The sequence below is a fragment of the Oncorhynchus clarkii genome, chromosome 20 (genome assembly GCF_045791955.1).
Source record: "Oncorhynchus clarkii lewisi isolate Uvic-CL-2024 chromosome 20, UVic_Ocla_1.0, whole genome shotgun sequence".
In the NCBI taxonomy this organism is placed as follows: Eukaryota; Metazoa; Chordata; class Actinopteri; order Salmoniformes; family Salmonidae; genus Oncorhynchus; species Oncorhynchus clarkii.
In genome coordinates this window covers 9653130-9669924 of record NC_092166.1, presented here as the reverse complement: position 1 = coordinate 9669924, position 16795 = coordinate 9653130, and the positions used below count along the sequence as shown (strand labels likewise).

The following is a 16795-nucleotide window of genomic DNA, read 5'->3' as shown; positions in this document are numbered from 1 at the left end:
GCAAATTAGCAACATAACATGACAACCACACAACATGGTAGCAGCACAAAACACACAGACAACAGCACAAAGGGTAAGAAGGTAGAGACAACAATACATCAAGTGAAGCAGCCACAACTGTCAGTAAGAGTGTCCATGATTGAGCCTTTGAATGAAGAGATTGAGATTAAACTGTCCAGTCTGAGTGTTTGTTGAAGCTCGTTCCAGTCACTAGCTGCAGCGAACTGAAAAGAGGAGCGATCCAGGGATGTGTGTGCTTTGGGGAACTTTTAACAGAATGTGACTGGCAGAACGGGTGTTGTATGTGGAGATGTGCTGAGGGAGATGCACTGTGTGACAGTGGTTTAAGATGAGCGGTCTAACTACACAAGAGAATGGCCATATTATTCAGACAATCAATGCCATATTCAAGCAAGAGGAACGCAGAAGATTCCTTCAAAGGCTTCATACCGTTTGACTCAATCTACAAACACACACACACTTTACACAGTATAAATGCACCTGTCAACACACACACACACACACACACACACACACACACACACACACACACACACACACACACACACACACACACACACACACAGGTGTGCTGTACAATGTTGGAGTATGCTGTTTTTGCAGTGTGACAGAGTACACATAGAGACAGAGACATATATATATTTTTCGACCATTATTCTACACGGTATTGTGAAGTGTGTACTGACCAGGACAGTAATTGTTCAGAAACCCAATACAGTAATTGTTTAACTAGAGAAACAACAGTAACAATCTCTTCAGACCCATCAGACCAAATCACTGGGTTGTACTGGCTTTCTGAACCATCTAGATCCTCCCCATTCTCTCCTCCTGCACAACATCTGTTGGACACGTTCAAACTCCACTGTCACACAGTACATCTCTCTGTGTCTTGTCCTTCTGCATCACACTCCACTGTCACACAGTACATCTCTCTGTGTCTTGTCCTTCTGCATCACACTCCACTGTCACACAGTACATCTCTCTGTGTCTTGTCTTTCTGCATCACACTCCACCATCACACAGTACATCTCTCTGTGTCTTGTCCTTCTGCATCACACTCCACCGTCACACAGTACATCTCCCTGTGTCTTGTCCTTCTGCATCACACTCCACCGTCACACAGTACATCTCTCTGTGTCTTGTCCTTCTGCATCACACTCCACCGTCACACAGTACATCTCCCTGTGTCTTGTCCTTCTGCATCACACTCCACCGTCACACAGTACATCTCCCTGTGTCTTGTCCTTCTGCATCACACTCCACCGTCACACAGTACATCTCCCTGTGTCTTGTCCTTCTGCATCACACTCCACCGTCACACAGTACATCTCCCTGTGTCTTGTCCTTCTGCATCACACTCCACCGTCACACAGTACATCTCTCTGTGTCTTGTCCTTCTGCATCACACTCCACCGTCACACAGTACATCTCCCTGTGTCTTGTCCTTCTGCATCACACTCCACTGTCACACAGTACATCTCCCTGTGTCTTGTCCTTCTGCATCACACTCCACTGTCACACAGTACATCTCCCTGTGTCTTGTCCTTCTGCATCACACTCCACCGTCACACAGTACATCTCCCTGTGTCTTGTCCTTCTGCATCACACTCCACCGTCACACAGTACATCTCTCTGTGTCTTGTCCTTCTGCATCACACTCCACCGTCACACAGTACATCTCCCTGTGTCTTGTCCTTCTGCATCACACTCCACTGTCACACAGTACATCTCCCTGTGTCTTGTCCTTCTGCATCACACTCCACTGTCACACAGTACATCTCCCTGTGTCTTGTCCTTCTGCATCACACTCCACTGTCACACAGTACATCTCCCTGTGTCTTGTCCTTCTGCATCACACTCCACTGTCACACAGTACATCTCCCTGTGTCTTGTCCTTCTGCATCACACTCCACCGTCACACAGTACATCTCTCTGTGTCTTGTCCTTCTGCATCACACTCCACCGTCACACAGTACATCTCTCTGTGTCTTGTCCTTCTGCATCACACTCCACCGTCACACAGTACATCTCTCTGTGTCTTGTCCTTCTGCATCACACTCCACCGTCACACAGTACATCTCTCTGTGTCTTGTCCTTCTGCATCACACTCCACCGTCACACAGTACATCTCTCTGTGTCTTGTCCTTCTGCATCACACTCCACCGTCACACAGTACATCTCTCTATGTCTTGTCCTTCTGCATCACACTCCACCGTCACACAGTACATCTCTCTGTGTCTTGTCCTTCTGCATCACACTCCACCGTCACACAGTACATCTCCCTGTGTCTTGTCCTTCTGCATCACACTCCACCGTCACACAGTACATCTCCCTGTGTCTTGTCCTTCTGCATCACACTCCACCGTCACACAGTACATCTCTCTGTGTCTTGTCCTTCTGCATCACACTCCACTGTCACACAGTACATCTCTCTGTGTCTTGTCCTTCTGCATCACACTCCACCGTCACACAGTACATCTCTCTGTGTCTTGTCCTTCTGCATCACTCTCCACTGTCACACAGTACATCTCTCTGTGTCTTGTCCTTCTGCATCACACTCCACTGTCACACAGTACATCTCCCTGTGTCTTGTCCTTCTGCATCACACTCCACCGTCACACAGTACATCTCCCTGTGTCTTGTCCTTCATCACATGATACAGTAAACTCTGCTTATGTTCAGCCTCAAAAACACTTTCTACATTCGAATAAACCTCAATAAACTGTGCACTATCTAACCAGTATAGTCCTTTGACATCTGTTCTTGCCTTCTCCGTCACACGATTGGAAACTAAGTTAATTATACAATAGCCTGTGGACATTTTCTCATTCCTCTTTAACATACAGTACTACTAGTACAAGAACTATCCAACTGATATATTAAAATCTAGCCTATATGAAAATGGGGGAAATTCTCCAATATGGCAAGGGTCTTGGCCCATTGACAGCAGGTCAACTGTGTGAGGAGAGGAGGATGCTGGCTGGCGACAATCTGGTTCAGAATAAGGCAATGCACCCGTAGTGTTGCAACCCTACCCTCATGATGACAAATAAATAGTTGTTTGATCATGTGCAGAGTGTTCTTGCAGCTGAGGCACCCAGTGGGTTGAATGAACTTGGTTTGAGCTTTTTCTAGTCGTCCATTTGTTCAGAACCTAACAATGGCAGGTTGAAATAGTGCAATCATCAAATAGAAGTTGGCTCCTGCTAAAATCATTTTTTAGCAGTGTAACTGTTTAGCTTGCTGATATTTTTGGCCATTCCAAAAGCATTTCTACAGATGACATTTCCAACATGCAACCCACTTACTGAAAACTTAACATTCGGTTGGACAGCAGGGTTGCTTGGAGTCAATTACCTTTTTATTCAGTCAATCCAGAAAGTAAACAAAAAATAAAATTCTCCACATTTCTTCTCTGTGAGAAAAATATGGTTTACCTCCTGGATTGAAATGTAATTGGACCCACTAACCCTGTTGGACATTAATAACGAGCAAACAGGTCCAGCAGACCAATACCTTACATCTACAACATAACAAATGTCCCAGACAGTATCCTGGGGTGTGGAACAGTGACACATTAATCTTTTAGGGAGTCTGAGATCGATGCTCCAAATGACGTGCTTTCACAGTGAGGCCTGACGACTCATCCTGCTGGTGTCACTGTCAGAGACAAGGGGGCCAGGATGTCAAGGAGGCTAGGATGCCAAGGGGGCTAGGATGCCAAGGAGGCTAGGATGCCAAGGGGGCTAGGATGTTAAGGGGGCTAGGATGTCAAGGAGGCTAGGATGTCAAGGAGGCTAGGATGTCAAGGAGGCTAGGATGTCAAGGGGGCTAGGATGTCAAGGGGCTAGGATGTCAAGGGGCTAGGATGTCAAGGAGGCTAGGATGTCAAGGGGCTAGGATGACAAGGGGCTAGGATGTCAAGGGGCTAGGATGTCAAAGAGGCTAGGATGCCAAGGAGGCTAGGATGTCAGGGGCTAGGATGCCAAGGGGCTAGGATAACAAGGGGCTAGGATAACAAGGGGCTAGGATGCCAAGGGGCTAGGATGCCAAGGAGGCTAGGATGCCAAGGGGGCTAGGATGCCAAGGGGGCTAGGATGCCAAGGGGCTAGGATGCCAAGGGGCTAGGATGCCAAGGGGCTTGGATGTCATGGGGCTAGGATAACAAGGGGCTAGGATAACAAGGGGCTAGGATGCCAAGGGGCTAGGATGCCAAGGGGCTAGGATGCCAAGGAGACTAGGATGCCAAGGAGACTAGGATGCCAAGGAGACTAGGATACCAAGGGGCTAGGATGCCAAGGGGCTAGGATGCCAAGGAGGCTAGGATGTCAAAGAGGCTAGGATGCCAAGGGGCTAGGATGCCAAGGGGCTAGGATATCAAGGGGCTAGGATGCCAAGGAGGCTAGGATGTCAAAGGGGCTAGGATGCCAAGGGGCTAGGATGTCAAGAGGCTAGGATGTCAAAGGGGCTAGGATGTCAAAGGGGCTAGGATGCCAAGGGGCTAGGATGTCAAGGGGCTAGGATGCCAAGGAGGCTAGGATGCCAAGGGGCTAGGATGCCAAGGGGCTAGGATGTCAAGGGGCTAGGATGCCAAAGGGGCTAGGATGTCAAGGGGCTAGGATGTCAAGGGGCTAGGATGTCAAGGGGCTAGGATGTCAAGGGGCTAGGATGCCAAGGGGCTCAGGCTTTATCGCCATAATACATCTAAATGCTGTACGAAGTCGTTGTGGGTGTGTGAGAGAGAAAAATTGAGATTATGAGAGAGAAAGAGATCTATCTGCATTGTGTCCCGCCACCCACCAACCCCCCTTTACGCTACTGCTACTCTCTGTTCATCATATATGCATAGTCACTTTGACCATATCTACATGTACATACTACCTCGATCAGCCTGACTAACCGGTGTCTGTATGTAGCCTCGCTACTGTATATAGCCTCGCTACTGTGTGTGTGGCCTCGCTGCGGTGTGTGTGGGACGGTGTGTGTGGGGGTGTACAGAGGGAGTTGCAGGAATTCCTCTTGAGCCACAATAAACCCAAAGAGACAAAAGATCAACGGTTTTCACTTCTGGCTCCAGTTTACCAACGTCTTTGTTTGTGCTGCTCCTGAAAACATAGGACACGGGCTGGGCCTCTCCACTGAAAACATAGGACACGGGCTGGGCCTCTCCACTGAAAACATAGGACACGGGCTGGGCCTCTCCACTGAAAACATAGGACACGGGCTGGGCCTCTCCACTGAAAACATAGGACACGGGCTGGGCCTCTCCACTGAAAACATAGGACACGGGCTGGGCCTCTCCACTGAAAACATAGGACACGGGCTGGGCCTCTCCACTGAAAACATAGGACACGGGCTGGGCCTCTCCACTGAAAACATAGGACACGGGCTGGGCCTCTCCACTGAAAACATAGGACACGGGCTGGGCCTCTCCACTGAAAACATAGGACACGGGCTGGGCCTCTCCACTGAAAACATAGGACACGGGCTGGGCCTCTCCACTGAAAACATAGGACACGGGCTGGGCCTCTCCACTGAAAACATAGGACACGGGCTGGGCCTCTCCACTGAAAACATAGGACACGGGCTGGGCCTCTCCACTGAAAACATAGGACACGGGCTGGGCCTCTCCACTGAAAACATAGGACACGGGCTGGGCCTCTCCACTGAAAACATAGGACACGGGCTGGGCCTCTCCACTGAAAACATAGGACACGGGCTGGGCCTCTCCACTGAAAACATAGGACACGGGCTGGGCCTCTCCACTGAAAACATAGGACACGGGCTGGGCCTCTCCACTGAAAACATAGGACACGGGCTGGGCCTCTCCACTGAAAACATAGGACACGGGCTGGGCCTCTCCACTGAAAACATAGGACACGGGCTGGGCCTCTCCACTGAAAACATAGGACACGGGCTGGGCCTCTCCACTGAAAACATAGGACACGGGCTGGGCCTCTCCACTGAAAACATAGGACACGGGCTGGGCCTCTCCACTGAAAACATAGGACACGGGCTGGGCCTCTCCACTGAAAACATAGGACACGGGCTGGGCCTCTCCACTGAAAACATAGGACACGGGCTGGGCCTCTCCACTGAAAACATAGGACACGGGCTGGGCCTCTCCACTGAAAACATAGGACACGGGCTGGGCCTCTCCACTGAAAACATAGGACACGGGCTGGGCCTCTCCACTGAAAACATAGGACACGGGCTGGGCCTCTCCACTGAAAACATAGGACACGGGCTGGGCCTCTCCACTGAAAACATAGGACACGGGCTGGGCCTCTCCACTGAAAACATAGGACACGGGCTGGGCCTCTCCACTGAAAACATAGGACACGGGCTGGGCCTCTCCACTGAAAACATAGGACACGGGCTGGGCCTCTCCACTGAAAACATAGGACACGGGCTGGGCCTCTCCACTGAAAACATAGGACACGGGTTGGGCCTCTCCACTGAAAACATAGGACACGGGTTGGGCCTCTCCACTGAAAACATAGGACACGGGCTGGGCCTCTCCACTGAAAACATAGGACACGGGCTGGGCCTCTCCACTGAAAACATAGGACACGGGCTGGGCCTCTCCACTGAAAACATAGGACACGGGCTGGGCCTCTCCACTGAAAACATAGGACACGGGCTGGGCCTCTCCACTGAAAACATAGGACACGGGCTGGGCCTCTCCACTGAAAACATAGGACATGGGCTGGGCCTCTCCACTGAAAACATAGGACACGGGCTGGGCCTCTCCACTGAAAACATAGGACACGGGCTGGGCCTCTCCACTGAAAACATAGGACACGGGCTGGGCCTCTCCACTGAAAACATAGGACATGGGCTGGGCCTCTCCACTGAAAACATAGGACACGGGCTGGGCCTCTCCACTGAAAACATAGGACATGGGCTGGGCCTCTCCACTGAAAACATAGGACACGGGCTGGGCCTCTCCACTGAAAACATAGGACACGGGCTGGGCCTCTCCACTAAAAACATAGGACACGGGCTGGGCCTCTCCACTGAAAACATAGGACATGGGCTGGGCCTCTCCACTGAAAACATAGGACACGGGCTGGACATGAGTCTGGCAGCATTCTGGCTACCTATCAAAACTCTATCTAAGAAATGGGAAAGATGTGCTGTCCAATCATCTTTCACGCCTCCACCACAAATTCTGTCAATTCCCCTAACTCTATCCTCTTGGTGCCTATCCTCCTGGTGCCTATCCTCCTCGTGCCTATCCTCCTCGTGTCTATCCTCCTCGTGCCTATCCTCCTCGTGCCTATCCTCCTCGTGCCTATCCTCCTCGTGCCTATCCACCTGGTTCCTATCCACCTGGTTCCTATACCTGGTTCCTATACTCTTGGTTCCTATACTCTTGGTTCCTATCCTCTTGGTTCCTATACTCTTGTTTCCTATCCTCTTGGTCTTTCAATCACTAGTGGGAAAGCTTTACTTGCAAGGCAGTAGCCACCCGGTTCAAAATAACTACCAAGAGATTCTGCCAGTCAAATAAAAGTTACTCTCTTTTAACATTATCTGACAAACGTTTCTGTGATGCAAAGACAGCAAACCATCATAATCTACCAAATATGCCAAAGAGTCACTGTTACACTAGTCATGGTCTGTTTATCCAGCGTCAGGTGTGTTTGTAGGCTAAAAGCAATTGAAAACGGGAGACAAACTTTAAAAGATAACTTAAAAGACATTTTTGTTTTTCCACTTACCACAGTTTTCCTCGTCGCTGTTGTCTGAGCAGTCGTCATCGTCATCGCACCTCCATATGGTCGGTATACACCTTCTGTTATTGCACTGAAACTGGCCTTCCTCACACTCTTCTGCCTCTGTTCCTGCAATGTGTGTGTGTGTTTGGGTGGGCACACATTAATATGCATCCTCAAAAGGCACGCACTCCAACTGTCATTTGCAAATGAATGCCTACTTGATATTCAGCATATTCATTCAGTCAGTAAGTATTGACTGAGGATTCTGTTTATGAGCGTCACTTAGAGGCTGTTTTGTTAAAGGCAACTGGAGACACAATTGTAACGGACCGATTCTGTAGACCTAATTGATCATTATAGGCTAAAATTTAATAAACCACATCGTTACAATGAGACAAAGATTAATGTTGCAAGCCTACTGCCCCACATCCCATGTTGCAATTATATGGATGCTGCCTCACATCCAAGGAGGAACACATGCCAAGTAGACGAACAAATTGTCCATAAATGTTCTCCTTTATTTTACATCGAAAATACAGTGTGTGCTATTTTCATTGAGCTTTCAGAAACAATGAGGGGTTGTCCCACATTGCTGTAGCGCTATCATCCGGAGGAGACCGCATCTGGACCCCTCTCTCTGTTTAGCGTATTACGGGTATAATTTTAACCGATTACCATCATTTTAGTGATCAAGGAAAATAGGACCAACCTTTTGAGCAGTGTTTTAGGACAAACAAATGAAAGATCAGTAGTTTCCTTATATCCGTCCACATTTCTGGAGGAGGTGATGGAGCTCATACACAAACAAAGCCTGTCCGAAAATCCGTTCTTCTAGCGATGCGACGGTGTTAGCCTACTTTACCGGCCGAAACCCCCCTTGCCTTGCCTCAGCCTCACTGGCAATTTGAATCGGTGACGACGGCGTGTATGGGCGGGGATTGTGCCAAGAAAATAAAGCAGTCTTTTAATTAACGCGCCCCATTCTTTACTGCCGATGACGTGAATGTGTGTAGTCTACTGTAGTCTATCATTTTTACAATGTTCTACAGAAAGGCCAACACTGCCGGGAATTCCCAAAACTAAGAATTAACTTGTGTTCTTCACTCGTGATGGATAAGCAGGAATGCATGAGGATGCATAGACCAACAACGCATATAATAACTTATTACAGTATCCGAGTCTATAGATGAAAACAAAATATAACCAAGGTTTAAAATAACAACTCTACAGTCCTTCAGGACAAAGCTCTTACCTGAACAGATTTAATTGTATTCGTTTTAGAATGTTCCCCACTAATTAGGGTCCCCTGGAAACAAGGACCAAAACGAAGGTTTGTCCTACCACAATAATACACAATAAACCATGTTTTATTAATTTAATATCTAATTGAAATTTTTCTGCAAAATAATTGTTTGTATCACATAAATATTGAAGAGAGAGCGACACACAGACACCGACACAGACACAGACACACACAGACACACACACACGCGCACACACACACAGACAGACACACACACACACAAACACACACGCACACACACACAGAGACAGACAGAGCAAGAGAGAGATACACGATCAATCAATCAAATGTATTTGTAAATCCCTTTTTACAGGGCTGTACAGAAACCCAGCCTAAAACCCCAAACAGCAAGCAATGCAGATGTAGAAGCACCGTGGCTAGGAAAAACTCCCTAGAAAGGCAGGAACCTAGGAAGAAACCTAGAGAGGAACCAGCCTCTCAGTGGTGGCCAGTCCTCTTCTGGCTGTGCCGGGTGGAGATTATAACAGTACATGGCAAAGAAGTTCAAACCTTCATAGATGACCAGCAGGGTCAAGTAATAATAATCACAGTGGTTGTAGAGGGTGCAACAGGTCAGCACCTCTGTAATAGGGTTAGAGGCAGAGAATCCCAGTGGAGAGAGGGGAACCTGGCCAGAACACTTCTACTCAGCTGGCTCTGCAATCAGACAGAGACAGAGACAGAGACAGAGACAGACAGACAGACAGACAGACAGACAGACAGACAGACAGACAGACAGACAGACAGACAGACAGACAGACAGACAGACAGACACACAGACAGACACACAGACAGACACACAGACAGACAGACAGACAGACAGACAGACAGACAGACACACAGACAGACACACAGACAGACACACAGACAGACACACAGACAGACAGAGTGGGGAACTGGGCAGAGGCAAATATAAATGGGGTTAAGGAGGTCAAACGATTCTGCACCTGCAGGTGCAAAACACGTCTGGACTTGTTTGCCAGCAGATGCTCAACGTGTGCATCTTTTAAAAAAGGGTCTGAGAGTCCCTCTGTGGCTTTTCTCTATCTTGCACCAGCGCAAAAAGTTACAGTAGGAGCTCCCCCCCTTGACACTGCCATATATTTTTAACAACCCTAATCTTAATAGACAACACACCAAACAATTATGAAGACAAAAACACCTCTCGTCTAATACGCAAATGGTAAGGCTCCCTGTGGTGGCAGCACAACATCATTACTTACCCCCCATTACCCACCATACAACTGTTTAAATGGTTGTGCTTAACATAGTGAGGTTTCTGCACTGTGGTGAGGTGGGGGGGGGGGGGGAGCACAACATTACTACTTCCCCCTCATTACCCACCATACAACTGTTTAAATGGTTGTGCTTAACACAGTGAGGTTTCTGCACTGTGGTGAGGTGGGGGGTGGGGGGGGGAGCACAACATTACTACTTCCCCCTCATTACCCACCATACAACTGTTTAACTGGTTGTGCTTAGTACAGTGAGGTTTCTGCACTGTGGTGAGGTGGGGGGGGGGGTATTTACAGTGACGACGATCTCCTCGCCAAAACAAACGGTGCCGTAAATCAAATCTAGGCCACGACCACTGCTGACAGCAAAAAAATCTGTCATTTAATGGAGATTTAAGCTGAAGTGGAACTTAATCCCACCACCACCACCCCCTCCTTCCAACACACACACACACACACACACACACACACACACGACAATAATATCCTTAGCCAATCAGAGCGTTGAACCAAAGAGTGAAACATGTTGTTATGCCTGTTATCATGGATGCATTGATGAGTGAAAAATACATTTTGGAGGCCATTGTTGTGCTCTGACATGATCAAATACATTTTCAGGCATTACTGTCTATGTCTTGAGTGCTGTGCAAAGAAAAATACAATAACTGACTTTCAGCCCACTGTGGAAACCTCCTCTTGCCCCAGTGAGCAACAGCAGAAATTGGGGGCCTGAATGTCACTGATTATGGCTGTCTCATTCTCCACAGGGATAGGGGGCAAGAGGCATCTGTTCCCTTGCCAGATGAGAAATACTGAAGAACTGAACTAGACACCTCTTGAAAGTTACATGATCTTCAATGTAAGGATAAGTGAAAGGATATAATCACTCTCAGACAAAGATGATGTTACACTTGTTCTACCCGTCTCTCTGTTCTCATTTTGCAATTTCCCAGGATTTACAACAAGTAGCTGCCTCAGACGAGAGGCCGTGTCAGCGGCAGATCTACCCGATCCAGTCACAAACTGATCCTTCCCCCTGCTACCCGATCCAGTCCCAAACTGATCCTTCCCCCTACTACCCGATCCAGTCACAAACTGATCCTTCCCCCTGCTACCCGATCCAGTCACAAACTGATCCTTCCCCCTACTACCCGATCCAGTCACAAACTGATCCTTCCCCCTGCTACCCGATCCAGTCACAAACTGATCCTTCCCCCTACTACCCGATCCAGTCACAAACTGATCCTTCCCCCTACTACCCGATCCAGTCACAAACTGATCCTTCCCCCTACTACCCGATCCAGTCACAAACTGATCCTTCCCCCTACTACCCGATCCAGTCACAAACTGATCCTTCCCCCTACTACCCGATCCAGTCACAAACTGATCCTTCCCCCTACTACCCGATCCAGTCACAAACTGATCCTTCCCCCTACTACCCGATCCAGTCACAAACTGATCCTTCCCCCTACTACCCGATCCAGTCACAAACTGATCCTTCCCCCTACTACCCGATCCAGTCACAAACTGATCCTTCCCCCTACTACCCGATCCAGTCACAAACTGATCCTTCCCCCTACTACCCGATCCAGTCACAAACTGATCCTTCCCCCTACTACCCGATCCAGTCACAAACTGATCCTTCCCCCTACTACCCGATCCAGTCACAAACTGATCCTTCGCCCTACTACCCGATCCAGTCACAAACTGATCCTTCCCCCTACTACCCGATCCAGTCACAAACTGATCCTTCCCCCTACTACCCGATCCAGTCACAAACTGATCCTTCCCCCTACTACCCGATCCAGTCACAAACTGATCCTTCCCCCTACTACCCGATCCAGTCACAAACTGATCCTTCCCCCTACTACCCGATCCAGTCACAAACTGATCCTTCCCCCTACTACCCGATCCAGTCACAAACTGATCCTTCCCCCTACTACCCGATCCAGTCACAAACTGATCCTTCCCCCTACTACCCGATCCAGTCACAAACTAATCCTTCCCCCTACTACCCGATCCAGTCACAAACTGATCCTTCCCCCTACTACCCGATCCAGTCACAAACTGATCCTTCCCCCTACTACCCGATCCAGTCACAAACGGATCCTTCCCCCTACTACCCGATCCAGTCACAAACTGATCCTTCCCCCTACTACCCGATCCAGTCACAAACTGATCCTTCGCCCTACTACCCGATCCAGTCACAAACTGATCCTTCCCCCTACTACCCGATCCAGTCACAAACTGATCCTTCCCCCTACTACCCGATCCAGTCACAAACTGATCCTGATCCGATCCAGTCACAAACTGATCCTTCCCCCTACTACCCGATCCAGTCACAAACTGATCCTTCCCCCTACTACCCGATCCAGTCACAAACTGATCCTTCCCCCTACTACCCGATCCAGTCACAAACTGATCCTTCCCCCTACTACCCGATCCAGTCACAAACTAATCCTTCCCCCTACTACCCGATCCAGTCACAAACTGATCCTTCCCCCTACTACCCGATCCAGTCACAAACTGATCCTTCCCCCTACTACCCGATCCAGTCACAAACTGATCCTTCCCCCTACTACCCGATCCAGTCACAAACTGATCCTTCCCCCTACTACCCGATCCAGTCACAAACTGATCCTTCCCCCTACTCGGACTGACAGGTACAACAACAGTCCTATGCCTTACTCTTGTGAGACTGCTTAATGCTGCATAACAGTAACATTGTATACTACAGCCTATATATACTGTATATATGTTGTATTTACATAGGCCTATGTAAGCTGCAATTCAGCTTTTAGATGCAAATGTGTACAATTCAAAATAAACCTTAAATAAATCAATATAATTGAAAATCCATAAATAAAGTACAAATAAAGAACAACAAAAACATCTTTCAGATATAGGTATCATTTGAATGCCTATGTAATAAGCATATGGGGACACCACCGACAATGTGAAAATATGCTAATATGTATACTAAAATATACATGTCATATTTCAGACTAGACCCAAGCCCAGTAAGCCCACAGCACAATGTTCTGAAATCACATGGAATCTTTAAGTGGCAGAAATGAATTGGATCAAATTTGAATCTCACCTGTTGACGATAACGCAGAAGGAATTTAGTTTTCAGCCAGTTTGCTGCCAGAGAGTGAATGAGGACTGAAGGAAAATGCATTTGACACACTGAGGATTAAGAGGCAAACTACAGTAAATCTGTAACGTCTGCTTCCAGCTCACACCCTCAAACACACAGATCCCCTGAACGCAGCTCACTCTCCAGATCCCAATCACCTGAATTCTAATCACCTGTTCACACACCTGTATGTCATTATCACACATGGTTTAGTTCAGTTCTTTGCACCCCATCATTGTGAGGTATTGTTTGTTTTGTGACACACGTCTTTCGGAGTGCTGTTTTTCCTGTGATTTACTCCTCCTGTGTATGATAGTTTCTGCCTGTCTCACTAACGACGTATTTTGCCTATGTCCTGCCTGTACTTAATACTTATGTAAATGTGATATTTCAGTTTTTAATTTTAAATACATTTGCTAAAATTTCTAAAAACCTGTTTTTGCTTTGTCATTATGGGGTATTGTGTGTAGATAGATGAGGAAAAAAACTATTTAAGACATTTTCAGAAAAAGTCTGTAACGTAACAAAATGTGGAAAAAGTCATGGGGTCTGAATACTTTCCGAATGCACTGTATGTCTGTAGCTTCACAGTATGTGGTCACTGTGGTTTTCTGTGGTGACAAAGGCAAATCGCTAAAATGGATGGACCTGAACCAAATCACTGGACCTGAACCAAATCACTGGACATGAACCAAATCACTGGACATGAACCAAATCCCTGGACCTGAACCAAATCACTGGACATGAACCAAATCCCTGGACATGAACCAAATCACTGGACATGAACCAAATCCCTGGACCTGAACCAAATCACTGGACCTGAACCAAATCACTGGACCTGAACCAAATCACTGGACCTGAACCAAATCACTGGACATGAACCAAATCACTGGACCTGAACCAAATCACTGGACCTGAACCAAATCACTGGACCTGAACCAAATCTCTGGACATGAACCAAATCCCTGGACATGAACCAAATCCCTGGACATGAACCAAATCACTGGACATGAACCAAATCACTGGACCTGAACCAAATCACTGGACATGAACCAAATCTCTGGACATTAACCAAATCACTGGACCTGAACCAAATCACTGGACCTGAACCAAATCACTGGACATGAACCAAATCTCTGGACATGAACCAAATCACTGGACCTGAACCAAATCACTGGACATGAACCAAATCACTGGACCTGAACCAAATCCCTGGACATGAACCAAATCACTGGACCTGAACCAAATCCCTCGACATGAACCAAATCCCTGGACATGAACCAAATCACTGGACCTGAACCAAATCACTGGACATGAACCAAAATAATGCAGTGTGTGTTAATACATAATAACACTTTCCTGAACCAACACTTGACCCCTCCCCATTCTAGCTCTGACTTTGCGGATGGCTACTTTGAGGAAAAGTTACTTCCTATGCCTGTGATATGTGGTTGTGCCACCTAGCTATCTTAAGATGAAAGCACTAACTAACTGTAAGTCGCTCTGGATAAGAGCATCGGCTTAAAGACTCAGAAGTAAAATGTGTAATGTTAATACCACTAAAACCCACTACCTATGAGCACAGCCTCTTACCTGCTAAAAAACCCTTTCAGACTTCAGTGGTGTAAAGTACTAAACTAAAAATACTTTAAAGTACTACTTAAAACGTTTTTTGGGGGTATCTGTACTTTTTATATTTTTGCCAACTTTTACTTTTACTTCACTACATTCCTAAAGAAAATTATATATTCCAACTCCATGCATTTTCCCCAATACCCAAAAGTAGTCGCTACATTTTTACAGGAAATTCACACACTTATAAAGAGAACATCCCTGGTCATCCCTGCTGCCTCTGATCTGGAGGACTCTCTAAACAGAGAACATCCCTGGTCATCCCTACTGTCTCTGATCTGGAGGACTCTCTAAACAGAGAACATCCCTGGTCATCCCTGCTGTCTCTGATCTGGAGGACTCACTAAACAGAGAACATCCCTGGTCATCCCTGCTGCCTCTGTTCTGGAGGACTCTCTAAACAGAGAACATCCCTGGTCATCCCTGCTGCCTCTGATCTGGAGGACTCTCTAAACAGAGAACATCCCTAGTCATCCCTGCTGTCTCTGATCTGGAGGACTCTCTAAACAGAGAACATCCCTGGTCATCCCTGCTGCCTCTGATCTGGAGGACTCTCTAAACAGAGAACATCCCTGGTCATCCCTGCTGCCTCTGATCTGGAGAACTCACTAAACAGAGAACATCCCTGGTCATCCCTGCTGCCTCTGATCTGGAGGACTCTCTAAACAGAGAACATCCCTGGTCATCCCTACTGCCTCTGATCTGGAGGACTCTCTAAACAGAGAACATCCCTGGTCATCCCTGCTGCCTCTGATCTGGAGGACTCTCTAAACAGAGAACATCCCTAGTCATCCCTACTGCCTCTGATCTGGAGGACTCACTAAACAGAGAACATCCCCGGTCATCCCTGCTGCCTCTGTTCTAAACGACTCAATAAACACACATGTTTTGTTTGTAAATTATGTCTGAGTGATGGAGTGTGCCAAAGGCTATCCGTCAATAAAAAGAAAAACAGTCTGGTTTTTTTTTGTGCAGTCTGGTTTGTTTATTATAAGGAATTTTGAAAGGGTTTATATTTTTACTTTGATACTTAAGTACATTTAAACCCAAATACTTTTAGACTTTTACTCAAGTAGTATTTTACTGGGAGACTTTCACTTTTACTTGAGTCATTTTCTATTAAGGATATCTTTACTTTTACTTCAGTATGACAATTGAGTACTTATTCCACCGCTGCTTGAAATGACACATCTGTCTAGTGCCATACAGACACTCTGGGAGCTTCATGACTGGGGAGGCTAGAGCTATAACAATACTAGTCTCTTCACACAGCCTATACCAATGTCTGTCTCTTCACACAGCCTATACCAATGCCTCTCTTCCGACAGCCTATACCAATGCCTGTCTCTTCCCACAAACTATACCAATGCCTGTCTCTTCCAACAGCCTATACCAATGCCTCTCTTCCGACAGCCTATACCAATGCCTGTCTCTTCCCACAAACTATACCAATGCCTGTCTCTTCCAACAGCCTATACCAATGCCTCTCTTCCGACAGCCTATACCAATGCCTCTCTTCCGACAGCCTATACCAATGCCTCTCTTCCGACAGCCTATACCAATGCCTCTCTTCCGACAGCCTATACCAATGCCTCTCTTCCGACAGCCTATACCAATGCCTCTCTTCCAACAGCCTATACCAATGCCTCTCTTCCAACAGCCTATACCAATGCCTCTCTTCCAACAGCCTATACCAATGCCTCTCTTCCAACAGCCTATACCAATGCCTCTCTTCCGACAG

At 47.4% G+C, this 16795-nt stretch overlaps 1 protein-coding gene across 1 annotated transcript in view; it reads right to left on the bottom strand.

Moving 5' to 3' along the window:
- The window catches only part of LOC139377244 (low-density lipoprotein receptor-related protein 8-like), a 166253-nt gene extending 157719 nt beyond the window's left edge, over window positions 1–8534 (bottom strand). Inside the window, exons 1-2 of the mRNA XM_071120250.1 lie at window positions 8455–8534; window positions 7749–7871 (exon numbers count right to left, since the gene is read on the bottom strand). Coding sequence (XP_070976351.1) covers window positions 7749–7871; window positions 8455–8518 — 187 coding nt within the window. The 5' untranslated portion in view covers window positions 8519–8534. The remainder of the gene's footprint in view (window positions 1–7748; window positions 7872–8454) is intronic.
- Window positions 8535–16795: the final 8261 nt, after the last annotated feature.